We start from the raw sequence: 14,933 nt of genomic DNA, 5'->3' as shown, positions 1-14,933 counted from the left end.
ACATTCAGAATATAATTACAGTATTGAAGAATAAATAGTCTGGAGAAAGACTTCATCACTCAAGTTAGATTGGCAAGTTTGGGTTACAGCTATGTGTAGTGTGGTATGGTCCACTTACACCCATACAATACACACACACCTCTATACCCAGTGTTATTGTCACATGCATCTTATCTTAGTGTTTCACTCTACTGCTATACTCTTCCATTTTTTTCATCACAATTCTCACTTTTCCCATTTGATTTATTTTTATGTAAGTGCTCTTGATTGTAAAATTCATTTAGCTATTCTTATATTTATATATGTAAGTGAAATAAATGCCAATTGTACTTGGGTGATAGCTAAACCAATTAGCAGAGTTATTCAGCATTTTTGTGTATATTATAATCAGGTCTTCAACTTATACATAAAAAAAAAAAAGTTGGTAACCAAAATTTTTGGGGAATTTTCTGTATATGCCAGACTAAGTAGCATATAGTACAATTTAGAACAAAAACAGGTGCAATATATCAATATATATATATATATATATATATATATATATATATATATATATATATATATATATATATATATATATATATATATATATATATGTCGTACCTAGTAGCCAGAACGCACTTTTCAGCCTACTATGCAAGGCCCGATTTGCCTAATAAGCCAAGTTTTCCTGAATTAATATATTTTCTAAATTTTTTTTCTTATGAAATGATAAAGCTACTCATTTCATTATGTATGAGGTAAAAAAAAAATTATTGGAGTTAAAATTAACGTAGATATATGACCAAACCTAACCAACCCTACCTAACCTAACCTAACCTAACCTATCTTTATAGGATAGGTTAGGTTAGGTAGCCGAAAAAGTTAGGTTAGGTTAGGTTAGGTAGGTTAGGTCGTCGAAAAACAATTAGTTCATGAAAACTTGGCTTATTAGGCAAATCGGGCCTTGCATAGTAGGCTGAGAAGTGCGTTCTGGCTACTAGGTACGACATATATATATATATATATATATATATATATATATATATATATATATATATATATATATATATATATATGTCGTACCTAGTAGCCAGAACGCACTTCTCAGCCTACTATGCAAAGCCAGATTTGCCTAATAAGCCAAGTTTTCCTGAATTAATATATTTTCTCTAATTTTTTTCTTATGAAATGATAAAGCTACCCATTTCATTTTGTATGAGGTCAATTTTTTTTTTTATTGGAGTTAAAATTAACGTAGATACATGACCGAACCTAACCAGCCCTACCTAACCTAACCTAACCTATCTTTATAGGTTAGGTTAGGTTAGGTAACCGAAAAAGTTAGGTTAGGTTAGGTTAGGTAGGTTAGGTAGTCGAAAAACAATTAATTCATAAAAACTTGGCCTATTAGGCAAATTTGGCCTTGCATAGTAGGCAGAGAAGTGCGTTCTGGCTACTAGGTACGACATATATATATATATATATATATATATATATATATATATATATATATATATATATATATATATATGTATATATATATATATATATATATATATATATATATATATATATATATATATATATATATGTATATATGTATATGTGTATATATATGTATATGTGTATATATATATGTATATGTGTATATATATGTATATGTGTATATATATATATATATATATATATATATATATATATATATATATATATATATATATATATATATATATATAATATTAATAATAATAATAGAGCTTCACTACATGTCCTAGTAAGCAAAGCTCAATTTGCTTAATAGGCAAAAAAGTTCATTATTTTCAAATATTTCTTTCCAAATTGGTTCATTCCTAAGAATAATAATAATTAATACTATATTAATTAAGAACATGATTAGGAAGGTAATATATATAACCTTCCTAATATAGCCTAGGTTGGTAATATTAGGCTATATTAGGAAGGTTAGCTTAGCTTAGGGTAGGTTGGTTTGGTCAAATTTCTGTTGGTTTTGGATGAAAAGTCCCAATCATATATAGTACAACAAAACCATTATCATTCCATAAGAAAAAAAAAATTGAAAAATTAAATTTTTCAGTAAAATTTGGCTGGTTAGGCAGATACTCTTAGGAGAAGACAATATGAGAGCACACATCTCATCTGGAGGAGAGGATCACACATCTGGAGGAGTGTTACTAGTGAAATACCACAAGGTTCAGTTCTTGCACCGGTAATGTTCATCGTCTACATAAACAATCTACCAGAAGGAATACAGAATTATATGAACATGTTTACGGATGATGCTAAGATACTGGGGAAGATTGGAGATGCAGATGATTGCAATGCCCTTCAAATTGATCAAGATAAAATAAGTGCCTGGAGTGACAAGTGGCAAATGAAATTCAATGTGAATATGCCATGTAATGGAATGTGGAACTGGAGAAAATATTTCACACACAACTTACAAATTATGTGGAAAGGAATTACAGAACTCTAATAAAGAATGAGACCTTGGGGTGGTTTTGGATATTAAGCTGTCACCAGAGGAACACACAAAGAACATTGTGAGAGGAGCAAATGCTTTGCTTTCCAACTTTAGACTTGCTTTTAAGTATATGGATGGTGAAATACCAAAGAAACTGTTCATGACTTGTGAGACCAAAATTGGAATATGCAGCAGTTGTATGGTGCCCAAATCTCAAGAAGCACATAAATAAACTGGAAAAGTTGCAATGGAACACTGCAAAATGGCATCTGGAACTGAAAAACAAAGAGTTACGAGGAGAGACTAGAGGCATTAAACATGCCAAAACTAGAAGGTAATTAAAAAGTGGTTATATGATCACCACTTACAAAATACTAACAGGAATCAACCAAATTAACAAAGAGGATTTCCTGAAACCAAAAGCTTCACAAACAAGAAAACACAGCGTCAAGCTAAGGAAACAAAGATGCTAAAAAACATTAGAAAGTTTTCTTTTGCACACAGAGTGGGTAGACGAACGGAACAAGCTAAGTGAGAAGGTGGTGGTCAAAACTGTCAGTAGTTTCAAAGCATTATATGACAAAGAGTACTGGGAAGATGGGACACTATGAGCATAGCTCTCATTCTGTACCCCCAGGCACATCACATTCCCTTCCTTGATGCTCAGGCTACAAACATATATGTATACAGTATGTATGTATACAGTATGTATGTATGTATATATATATATATATATATATATATATATATATATATATATATATATATATATATATATATATATATATATATATATATATATATATATATATATATATATATATATATATATAATATATATTCTTATGGAATTATAAAATTTCACTCTATTGTATATGATTGGGATTTCCTTTTAGAGTGAGCACTATTATAGACCAAAGTAAAATTTTGACCCAACCTTTCCTATCCCAATCTAAACAACTACTGTACTTACTCTAGCCTATCCCAACCTAACTTGGTCAGTAATTCATGTTACTTATATATAATATTTTTAATTAAAAATTAACGCATTTGAAAAAGAAATATTTAAATATAATAAACATCGCTCAGCATGTTATCCGGATATGCCTGTTATTCGTTTTGGGTTTGTCCGAATAGCAATGTGATAAATTGATGAGGTGAGGTGAGTGGTCTGACAACAGTGTGTGGTAAAGTGGAATGTGGGAGTGGTATAAGTACTTTAACACCTAGGTACCTTTTGAGGCTACATAGAATATCAGGCTACACAGATTGTCAGTCTAGACAAACTTCCAAGCTTAACAGGTTGTCAGGCTAGACATGCTGTCAGGCTAGACAATCTGGAAACCTTGACAGGCCATCATGCTAGACAGAGTGTCAAGCTAGACAAAAGGATAAACAAAATATCAGGCTTGACATTCTGTCAGGCTACACTAGCTGAAAGTTTAGACAGGCCATCATGCTGGACATATTATCAGGCTTGACAGATTGTTAGGCTAGATGGGCTGTTAGGCTAGACAGGCTGTCAGGCTGGACAGTGTCAGGCTAGACAATCTGTCAAGCAGTCAAGCAAAACAGGTTGTAAGGTTAGAGACAGGCAGACAGGGTAGACAGACTGCCAGGCTAGACTGGCCATCAGGTTCACCTTCACAGAGTCTGTGCCACTGACTGCCGGACTGCTGAGACAACACTGGACAGACAGATGAAAACATGTGTCCTTCTTGTTCAATATTCCTTTCTCTCTCTCTCTCTTCCCCTACCCAAACTCACCCTGTTTGAGTGTGAGCACCTGCTGTACAATGATGTAACATTATATATGCCTTAAATTGTGTCTAAACTTATTTTTTTTGTTAATACTGTATTTAAATGAATAAATAACCAACCAAATACTCTACAAATATTATGTTCTGTTACTTACAACTCATAACTCGCCTTCCAGGGGAAAATTTAAAAAAATATGATTAATCCTTGGATTTGCCTTAAACCAGAAAATAGTAGAACCAAGTAGGAAAGAAAACACATTTGATCGTATTTTTATAAACAACAATGAATATATTAGGGATATAATGATTACAAATACATATTACTCAGATCACAACCTAATTGAAGTTCATTCATGCATGGGGAATAGACCTGTGCAGCCAGTTTTAAATCCAAGAATGAGACAATTCAGCAAGTTCAATTTCAGTAATGAACAGATCAACTGGGAACAAATAATCCAAGCCTCCACAGAAATATACTGGCCAAGACTGCTACATAATGCAAACTTAATTCAGTGCCTTGGGAGAATAGGCACATTAGCACTAGAAATATGTACAAGTCACATACCACTGAGGAGAAAGAGAAAAAGATATAAACTGGAACGAGAACGGCATTCACTCTACAGGCAACAAAAACAAATTGCAGAACATCTTCAAATGTTCAACTCTATTCCTAGAATGACAGAGAAGACTATATAGAGAAATAGAAATCATTATCAGGTCGTGTGACCTACCTTGAGGTTACCTTGAGGTGCTTCCGGGGCTTAGCGTCCCCGCGGCCCAGTCGTCGACCAGGCCTCCTGGTTGCCGGACTGATACAGAGTTGCCGGACTGGTTGACGGACCTTCACATGACTTGATAATGGTCCAGGACAGACTAAAAGATTGTAGTTTCTCTACTTTCTGATGTGTGGTTTGGTCATCAATCTAAAATACTTTTTCTCCTATGCAAAATTTAGAACAAAAACTATATCCTGCATTGGGATCTTGCTCAAAAGTGATGGAACCTTCACAGATGACAGTAAAGAAATGAGGGAAATACCGAGTTACATCACTAGTATCAAAATTAAAATATTTGTTAAAATTCCATTTACTGTTTGATTATTATGGCACAAGTTGTAAATTGTGCGCCTTTACATTGCGAACAATTTGATATCAAAATGAACGATGTAGCTCGAAATTTGAGGTTAGAACACTGGAAAGAGTACATATGTTAGTGTGGGTGCACGCTCCCGGGAAATGCCAGGCCCACCTTGGGGTGGGTTGGGGTGTGCATGCTGGGTGTGCAAAACTGTTAATGAGGATAAGTTCCAATTACTGCACTATGGAAAAATGAAAGCATCAAAGCATAACCCACATATAAAACAGTCAAATCACATTATTGAAAGAAAAAGTAATGTAAAAGATTTATGAGTAATCATTGTGTAAGGGCCAAATGCACAATGCATCCACTTTGGGCTATTGCACACTTTCCAGTTGGTGGTAAATTTTCTATTTTGTGTATTTGTAAGGCCTCCCTGAAAGCCAGCCTGTTTGTAGAAGCATGAGGCAATGTTGGGTTCTGAATTCTTCTGTGTATGACAGAAATATCTTTGCTAAACTTTATTAGTAAATGTGTCAGAATGACAAGACTAAACACATGCATAATTGGTTTATGAACTTTCTCATCATATACATATTGTAACTGTTCAGAATGGATACATCAACAAAGTGAAAAAAACAGTCGACTAGGGTGTATTGGTCAAAGTATTCGACATGCTAGTGTGTTTGAAGCACCTGGCTGTCTAAGATTCAAACCCTTCACGAGGAAGAGCTTTTATGTTACATTTGGCTTGAGGTTTATTCAAGTTTGTGATATATATATAATTTGTACCATTTAAGGGTTAAGCAACTCCTCCACTACCTCTGACTCTCTCTACCAATGACCAACCCTCCCCAACCCCTCCCAAGTTAGGGTTAATATAAGCCTGTGGACCTGTGCTGGTCTTTTCCATCTCTGCAGTAAACAGAGAACATATAAGACTCTCCATTCTCCCAGTAACATCACTCCCTCACCTACTCCCACACACAAAAAAGTTTTTTAAAAATTCTGATAAAGAAAGAGATCTAGGGGTTATCTTGAGATGATTTCGGGGCTTTAGTATCCCCGCGGCCTGGTCCTCGACCAGGCCTCCACTCCCCAGGAAGCACCCCGTGACAGTTGATTAACACCCAGGTACCTATTTTACTGCTAGGTAACAGGGCCATAGGGTGAAAGAAACTGCCCATTGTTTCTCGCCGGCGCCCGGGATCGAACCCGGGACCACAGGATCACAAGTCCAGCGTGCTGTCCGCTCGGCCGACCGGCTGACAGGGGTGGTTTTAGACAAAATACGATGACCTGTCACCTGAGGACTACATAAAGAACATTGAGCAAGGAGTCTATGCAATGCTTTCCAATTTCAGAATTGCTTTTAAATATATGGGTGGTGAAATACTGAAGAGATTTGTCACGACTTTTGTGACACCAAAGCTAGAATATGCAATGATTGAATGGTACACATATCTTAAGAACCACATCACCAAACTGATAAAGGTGCAAAGATATGCAACTAAAGGGCTTCCGGAACTGAATGACAAGAGCTACGAGGAGAGGTTAGAGGCATTAAATATGCCAAAAATAGAAGATAGAAGAAAAGATGATACGATGACTGTACAAAATAGTAATGGGAATCAATAAAATTGATAGGGGAGAATTCCTGACACCTGGAACTTCAAGAACAAGAGGTCATAGATTTAAACTAACTAAACAAAGCTGCCTAAGAATTATAAGAAAATTTACTTTTGCAAACAGAGTTGTAGACAGTTGGAATAAGTTAAGTGAGAAGGTGGTGGAGGCCAAAACCGTCAGTAGTCTCAAAGCGTTATATGACAAAGAGTGCTGGAAAGATGGGATACCATGATCATAGCTCTCATCCTGTAAGAACACTTGGGTAATTACATAATTACACTTTCATCACTCACATACCCACTTCTGACACCCACACACCTACTTTTGACACTCCCACTCTCTCCAGACACCCACATCCACTCCAGATACCCTTATACACCCACATACTGTACGGTATATATATTTTTATTTATTGGGAGCTTGTGTGTGTGTGTGTGTGTGTGTGTGTGTGTGTGTGTGTGTGTGTGTGTGTGTGTGTGTGTGTGTGTGTGTATGTATGTATGTATGTATGTATGTATGTATGTATATAGTCATATACTGTACTATAGTATATTATATACAAATGACCACATGCTTTCCAGAGCCTCAAACCTGAAACTGAACGAATAATTTGTTGTGTCCAGATAAGTGGTTAGTCATCCAGAAAATTTGAGGGAAGAATCAACAGTTTGATGGGGGAAAATTCTCAATTATTGTATGTTGTATTCTTAGCTATGAAAAGTTCTGAGTGTCTGTGTTAACATCAGAATGTGGGTGTTGGGAGAGTGTGTGAGTATGTTGAAAGTGGGTGCAATTATCTAAGTGTAGTTACAGGACAAGAGCTATGTCATGGTGTCCCATCTTCCCAGTACAGTACTCTGTCATATAATGCTTTGAAATTACAGACGGTTTTGGCCCCCCACCACCTTCTCACTTAACGTGTTCCAACCATATATACCACTGTTTGCAAAAGTGAACTTTCTGATTTTTTTTTAGGCAACTTTGTTTCTTCTTTAAAACTGTCGTCTCTTGTTCTTGAAATTGCAGTTTTAACAAATTCTTCGTTGTCAGTTTTATCAGTTCCTGTTACTATTTTGTAAGTAGTGATCACATCATTTTTTCTTCTATCCTCTAGCTTTGGTATATTTAACACCTTTAACCTCTTTTCGTAGCCCTTATTTTTCAGTTCCGGAAGCCATTTAGTTGTGTCATTGTATGTTTTCTTGTTTAGTGATGTGCTTCTTAAGATATATGCACCGTACAACTGCTGCATATTCCAACCTTGATCTCACAATGGTTACAAAAATTTCTTTAATATTTTGCCATCTATTCGTGTATTTTATAATTGATTCTAAAGTTGGAAAGCATGGCATATGTTCCTCGCACAATTTTCTTTGTGATCCTTATCTTGAGGTTATCTTGAGATGATTTCGGGGCTTTTAGTGTTCCCGCGGCCCGGTCTTCGACCAGGCCTCCACCCCCAGGAAGCAGCCCGTGACAGCTGACTAACACCCAGGTACCTATTTTACTGCTAGGTAACAGGGGCATAGGGTGAAAGAAACTCTGCCCATTGTTTCTCGCCGCGCCCGGAATCGAATCCGGGACCACACGATCACAAGTCCAGTGTGCTGTCCGCTCGGCCGACCGGCTCCCTCTTAGGTGACAGTTTTTTTTCCAAAACTACCTGTAGATCTCTTTCTTTATCAGAATTCTTTAGAGCTTTTTCACATAACTAGTAGGTTGTGTGTGACCTATTTTCTCCTATTCCACGTTCCATAACGAGGCATTTATTCACATTAAATTTCATCTGCAAAGTGTTGCTCTATACACTTATTTCTTCCAGGTCTTCTTGAAGGGCACAGCAATTGTCCAAGTTTCTTATGTTCCCTAATATCTTAGCATCATCAGCAAACATGTTTATATAATTCTATATTTCTTCTGATTAGATCATTTATATATAGTGAACATTCTGATGCTATAGTCCTGTGATACTCCACTGATAACACTTTTCCAGTCTTAGCTTCTGATTACTGCCCTCATTTTTCAGTTGGACACTTTTTCATCCATGTCAGAAGTCTCCCTGTCACTCTTCCAGCATGTTTCAGTTTCCAGAACATCCTTTTATGTGGAAGTTTATCTAAATATATTTTTAGGTCCAAAGAAATGTAGTCAACTCTACCATCTCTTTCCTGTAAAATCTCTGTGGGTCTATCATTGAAACTAAGTAGATTTCTTACACAGGATCTTCCTGATCAAAATTCGTACTATCTTCGTGTTATTATATAATTTTTCTCCAGGTGTTCTTCCATTTAATTTTTATTATTTTTTCTAATGTTTTGATTTGTATGCTTGTCAACGGTAGAGGTCTGTAATTTAGAGGGTCTTCCCTCCTACGTATCCATTTTTGTAGATTGGAACAATGTTTACCTTTGCCTATATCTGATATGACTCTTGTACATAATAATGACTGAAAAATCAATTGAAGTGAGAGCTGAAGTGGAGTGGGTGTGGGTGTTGGGAGTGAGCGTGTGTGTCAGGAGTGGGCATGGGTGTCAGTAGTGGGAGTGGGCATGCGTGTCGGCAGTAGGAGTGGATGTAGGTGCTGGGAGTGGGTGTGAATGCTGGGAGCGGGTGTGGGTGCCAAGAGAAGTTGTGAATGTCGGGAGTGGATGTGAGTGTCTGGAGTGGGTTTGGGTGTCAGGAGTGAGTGGGAGTTTCAGAAGTGGTGTTGGATCTTTGCTTGTGGATCTGGGCATTGGTATATGGGTATGGGTATTGGTATGCATGTGTGGGTATTGGTATGTGGGTGTGGGTATTGCTGTATGGGTGCCTGCTTATGGGTGTCAGGGTGTGGGCATAGGCATGTAGGGAGTGCAAGGGTGTGATATCACTGGGAGAATAATGGTTCTTACACCTCCAGAGTGGACTACAGAAGTGGATACGACTCGTACACGGGTGGTCCACTGGCTCACATTAACCCTAGATGAGGAGAGGTGGTGGAAGGGTCAGTGGGGTAGGTGGGTCAGCTGTGGGGCAGGAGCTGCTTAGTCGAGTGACAAATTGTAAATAACAGAACATAATATTTTTATTTGTTTGGTTATTTATTCATTTAAATATTTACACAAAAGCAAAATGGGTTCTGACACAATTTAAGGCACATGATGTTTCATCATGTTACAACAAGTGTTAACACAGTATGGGGTGCGTTATGGAAGTGGAGGGGCAGGGAAGGGGGTGGGGGGGGGAGTTGAACAGAAAGATGTGTGATCATCTTTTGTCTGTTCAGTGTTGTCTCTATAGTCTGGCAGTCTGTGCAGCCTGTCCATCCTGATGCCTGTCTTGCCTTACAAACTCTCAAGCCTGATAACCTGTCTTGCTTGACAGCCTGTTTTGCCTGACAGCCTGTCTAGCCTGTATAGCCGGTCTAGTCTGTATAGCCTCAGAGCCTGTCTAGCCTGTCTAGCTTCACAGGCTGTCTAGCCTCACAGGCTGTCTAGCCTCACAGCCTGTCTTATCTGACAGCCTGTCTAGCCTGACTGCCTGACAGCTTATCTAGCCTCACAGTCTATCAAGCCTGACATTCTGTCTAGCCAGATGAAGTACACTCAGATGTTGAAGTACTTATACCACTCCCACACTCCACTTTTTTGCACATTTGTATTCAGATTGCCTGCTCGCCTCACCAGTTTATTACTCATTTTTATTTAGACAAACCCAAAACAGCATATCTGGATAACAGGTCTTCGGAAAGCACATGGTCATCTATGTATATACTGGTATGTATGTATGCATGTATGAATGTGTGTGTGTGTGTGTGATATATATATATATATATATATATATATATATATATATATATATATATATATATATATATATATATATATATATATATATATATATATATATATATTATATATACATATATAATTTCAAATTGACATTTCTGAATGATATACAATATATGAAAACTGCACTAGCCTCAAGTGTGATTTAATCCCAATGCCATGTAGCCTATCCATTACCCAGGAGTACCACCTCTATCAATTAATTCACATCAGCTTGATATGTGTAGCTAATTTGATAAAGGCAATAGTCATGGGTCATGAGATAAAATTCAGCAGTGAGTTGAAATTTGATTTGAGGCTAATGAGTATTTTCTCATACCTGCGAGTCTGTGTGTGAGCATTCACTTACGTGTGTATGTGCATGTATGTGTGCTTGTGGATGTATTTGGGCATGTGTGTGTGTTTGTGCATGTGTGTGTGTTTGTGTTTGTGCATGTGTATGTATGTGTGTGTGTGTCAACATATATATGAATACAGTACAGTATTATGAACATGGTGTTTGTAATAGGATTTTAAGATTAAGTTCTTTATTATAAATATTTATAACCATATCAGAAGTAAGTTAACATCCCCAAGATTAATATTTGTGGTCTACTCACCAGGGACTTACTTCATAATCCTGTTTCTTGCGTCTGTTATCGTGTAGGATTTCAAATCCCCATCCGGGTGTCACTCTTTTTCCAAGTGTTTAAAGTCTATCCCCAAAACTCCAGTAATTTTAGAGTATGTGAATTTCCTTTTCAAATACTGTTATGAAACAGAAGCCCAATTGTCTTCCTATGTTAAATGTGATTCGTGTTTTGTTAAAAATATTGACCCAACATATGAGATCATAGTCTTCCAGATAATTCATATGCCAGTGCCCATAACAATATTTATCTTAATCTGTTATATCTTGCCTATTTTCAGCATAATATATTGCTTATAGTATCAAATTTGCAAAAGTTTTATCATATCTGTTTATTATATCTGTGATCTCTTACTGTGGGCCATGAAACAAGCGATGGCTGTGGTTCGGGGCCATGAAAAGAACAAGAAACGTGGCCTCCTACCCGCCATATTGGTCGTGCAATGCTGCCCAAATGGCTTGCCATGCACGTAACCATTTCCACCCACCCGACTTTACAGCACTCTCCCGTCTCTTTTTTTTCTCCCATACTTCACACCCAGGTTTTTGGCAACATGAAATTTGATCCCGACACTGACCTAAATCGACATAACAACTTTCAGTCTTTCTTCGCCGGTCTCTTGCTCTTGTTTCGGTGAGTTTGCAACCCCCCACCACCCAGGCTCGGCCAATAGCAACCTGAGACAGTATTTATTATTCCAATCTCTAGGCCTGAACACTGAGACGAATGTCTGTTCAGTGCCAAGATATTAACCTTCTGAGAATGATAAACAAATTCGCAGGACCCCATGGGCTCGACATAGCCTCAAAGTGAGATCCTAGCATCCCGGAACAGTAAAGTCTAGCTATATTCCTGAACAGACATGTGATGTTTAGCCGTCTGGTGACATGTCTAGTCCTCTAGATGGCAATGCCGTGTAGTTTAGTTTCTTGTAGAAGATAACGTAACTTAGAAATGTGATCCAACTAGCTTAGACTAGCTAACCTAGACTAGATAGTGTCTGTGGTGCTTGCCCACTTTTTGGTGAGGGATCATCTTATTCCCTAGAGTATATTGACCTGTGCAGAGTTTTTTGTCCCATGTCCCTGAATTTTGACCCTGATATGACCCTAGCGACTGGTCACTTGTTTCCCTTGAGAGCCCTGGTGAGAGGACAACCTTTGGCCCCCCCTCCCTGCCCTAAACTTAACCTTTCTTTACCTTTACTCAACCTCTCATGACCTCACTTTTTCTCATCTCATAACCCCAAAGAACCTCATGTTGAATACCCTTCAAGTCTTGGTGTGCCTCAGAAGCCCCTACCTAGTATAGAAATCGTGTTTGGAATTTTGAGTAATCCTAAGTTTCTTGTTTTTTGTTTCCCTCCGTCACCCAGGTCTTTGGTAATATAGAATTGGATCCTACCACGTCTATAACACGCCACAACAACTTTAGAAAATTTACAGAGGGCATAATGCTCTTATTCAGGTAACCCATCTAAGTTACTTTTTCCTGGCACTCGAAAGTGACTCAGCGGCAAAATTGGCTATTTTCTTCTGTCCAAACTTTTGTCACTGCAGTTCTTGTGATCTCCGTCCCTCAAAAGCTACAGCTGTCATCGCTACAAAATACTGTATTAATTTTTACCACAATTCTTTGTGGAACTGCCCTCTTTTTTTTTTCCAGGGGTCTGTATAATTTTTATATACTAATTTTTGCGTGAGTGTGCCTTTTTTCAGTGCCACATATTTACTACAATATAAAACACGGCGTTTTAATACAGTATTTTGTGATATGGATGCTATTTTCTGCATTGATGTGTAACTGTGCTGTAGGATGGATATGTTACCTTGATGTGATCACTATTGCTGTAGGAGGAACTGTTTTCTTAATTTGATCACCTTGGCCATACAAATTCAGCACCAAAATTTTCGCGGCAGACCAATAACAGGGAGAGTTTTTTTTATTTACATTGGATTGTTTATTTAGTTTTTCTTTCATTTTCTTTTTCTTCTCAAAGTAGATATTTTTGCTGCACCTTAAACACTAGTTAAAAATAATTCTTAATTTTATTTCTCAATTATTTATTTATTTATTTGCTTATTTATATATTTTTATTTACCCTTTTTTTAACACCTTGCTATAAAAGATTTTTAGTAATATTTAAGTTGTGCACTGTAGGCTGCGTGGGTGGCGGCATGCGTGTTATGTAGCATTGGGCATGTGTGAGTGTATTCGGTGAGTGGTTCCAGCTGCACAGTCCTCTTTAAAAATTGAGAAGTCGTTAGAGTCCTTACATTTTTCAAATGTTTTCTTGAGATCAATGGAACCTATAGGGCTTATTCTCATTGAAAGAATGGATAAAGTGTGAAATATATGGTGAAATATTTTAAGAAAATGGTCAATGTAGAATTGTTCAGCAGTGTTTTACATCACCCCTTATGATATGCTGTGGTCGTGCAGTGTATCCAAAACTGTTTTGGGGCATATGTATTCCTTTGCATCCATGGGTGCATTTGAGATGCATCACATAACTCTCTTGATAATAGCATTTACTGCAACATATTTCCTTAAATGTAATACTGCACTGTACCTTAGACCACCACTGTGTGTACTTCCATACATTGACCTTAAGAACACCATTCTTGTATTTTACTTTCCATGTTTTGAGTTGACAGTTAAAAGCAACATTATGTTTTTACTTTGAGTCACTACATCATAGGGCAATACCTGCCTTCATCCTTACACGTGAGCTTTAATTTCAAAACAAAACAAATTAAACAAAAAAATCAAACATTTTGAGGTGGACAATTTACCCAGGTATGGACAGTAAGTCACTGGCAAACACCTCTTTGGATGTTTGTTTCATTGTTTTCTATCCTGGAACCTCAAATGTTTTAATGTACATTGTCTCATTAGATTCTTTTAATTATTAACAATATATGAGGTGTTCATGCAAAACTGTATAAACAGTAAAACTCTTAGGAGATGTAGGTTTGCTACACTATCATCATGAGGACATATTGGTGTAGACCAGAATTACCTTTTGGATGTGTAGTGAAGGACCACCACCACCACCACCATCACCAGCCCACACAGCTGGCTGCAACAGCACCCTCTGTGATCTCCGCACGGTAACCCACACATATAGGCTCACTCTCACAATGCATGTCCAAGCAGCTGACAGTGTGAAGTGTAGACAGATAGTGGATACCAGTATCCTAATCACTCTCAGAGTGATGATACACAGCCAAGCATCCCACTCACTGTAGATGATGGCTGTCTAAGGTAGCCAGTGACCTCCACAACCCTCCACATGGTGTTGTGAATGGTCCTCCTTCCTATCCTTATCACCCCCCCCCCCTCAATCACCTACTTCACATCAAGTCACTCCAATGCCTCCTGAAACCTCCACCTTAACCATAATGCCTAGAATGAAAACATATTTTGACTTGCATATGATTGCCTTAATCCATTGAACCTTACCTAGTAGACCCTTTGCCTCCTTGTCCATGCTTGCTTGTAATGTAGGGACAATTAGTTAATTAAACATACTGTTGTCGGAAGC

The 14,933-nt window shown here is 37.4% G+C and overlaps 1 protein-coding gene across 1 annotated transcript in view; it reads left to right on the top strand.

Annotated features, from left to right (window-relative positions):
• cac (calcium voltage-gated channel subunit cacophony) overlaps positions 1-14,933 on the top strand; it is a 749,704-nt gene that overhangs the window by 647,391 nt on the left and 87,380 nt on the right. Inside the window, exon 33 of the mRNA XM_069307633.1 lies at positions 12,762-12,853. Coding sequence (XP_069163734.1) covers positions 12,762-12,853 — 92 coding nt within the window. The remainder of the gene's footprint in view (positions 1-12,761; positions 12,854-14,933) is intronic.

Source organism: Procambarus clarkii, chromosome 60 (assembly GCF_040958095.1).
Source record: "Procambarus clarkii isolate CNS0578487 chromosome 60, FALCON_Pclarkii_2.0, whole genome shotgun sequence".
Classification (NCBI taxonomy): Eukaryota; Metazoa; Arthropoda; class Malacostraca; order Decapoda; family Cambaridae; genus Procambarus; species Procambarus clarkii.
Note: the sequence above shows the minus strand (reverse complement) of the source record. Positions and strands in the feature narration are given on the sequence as shown.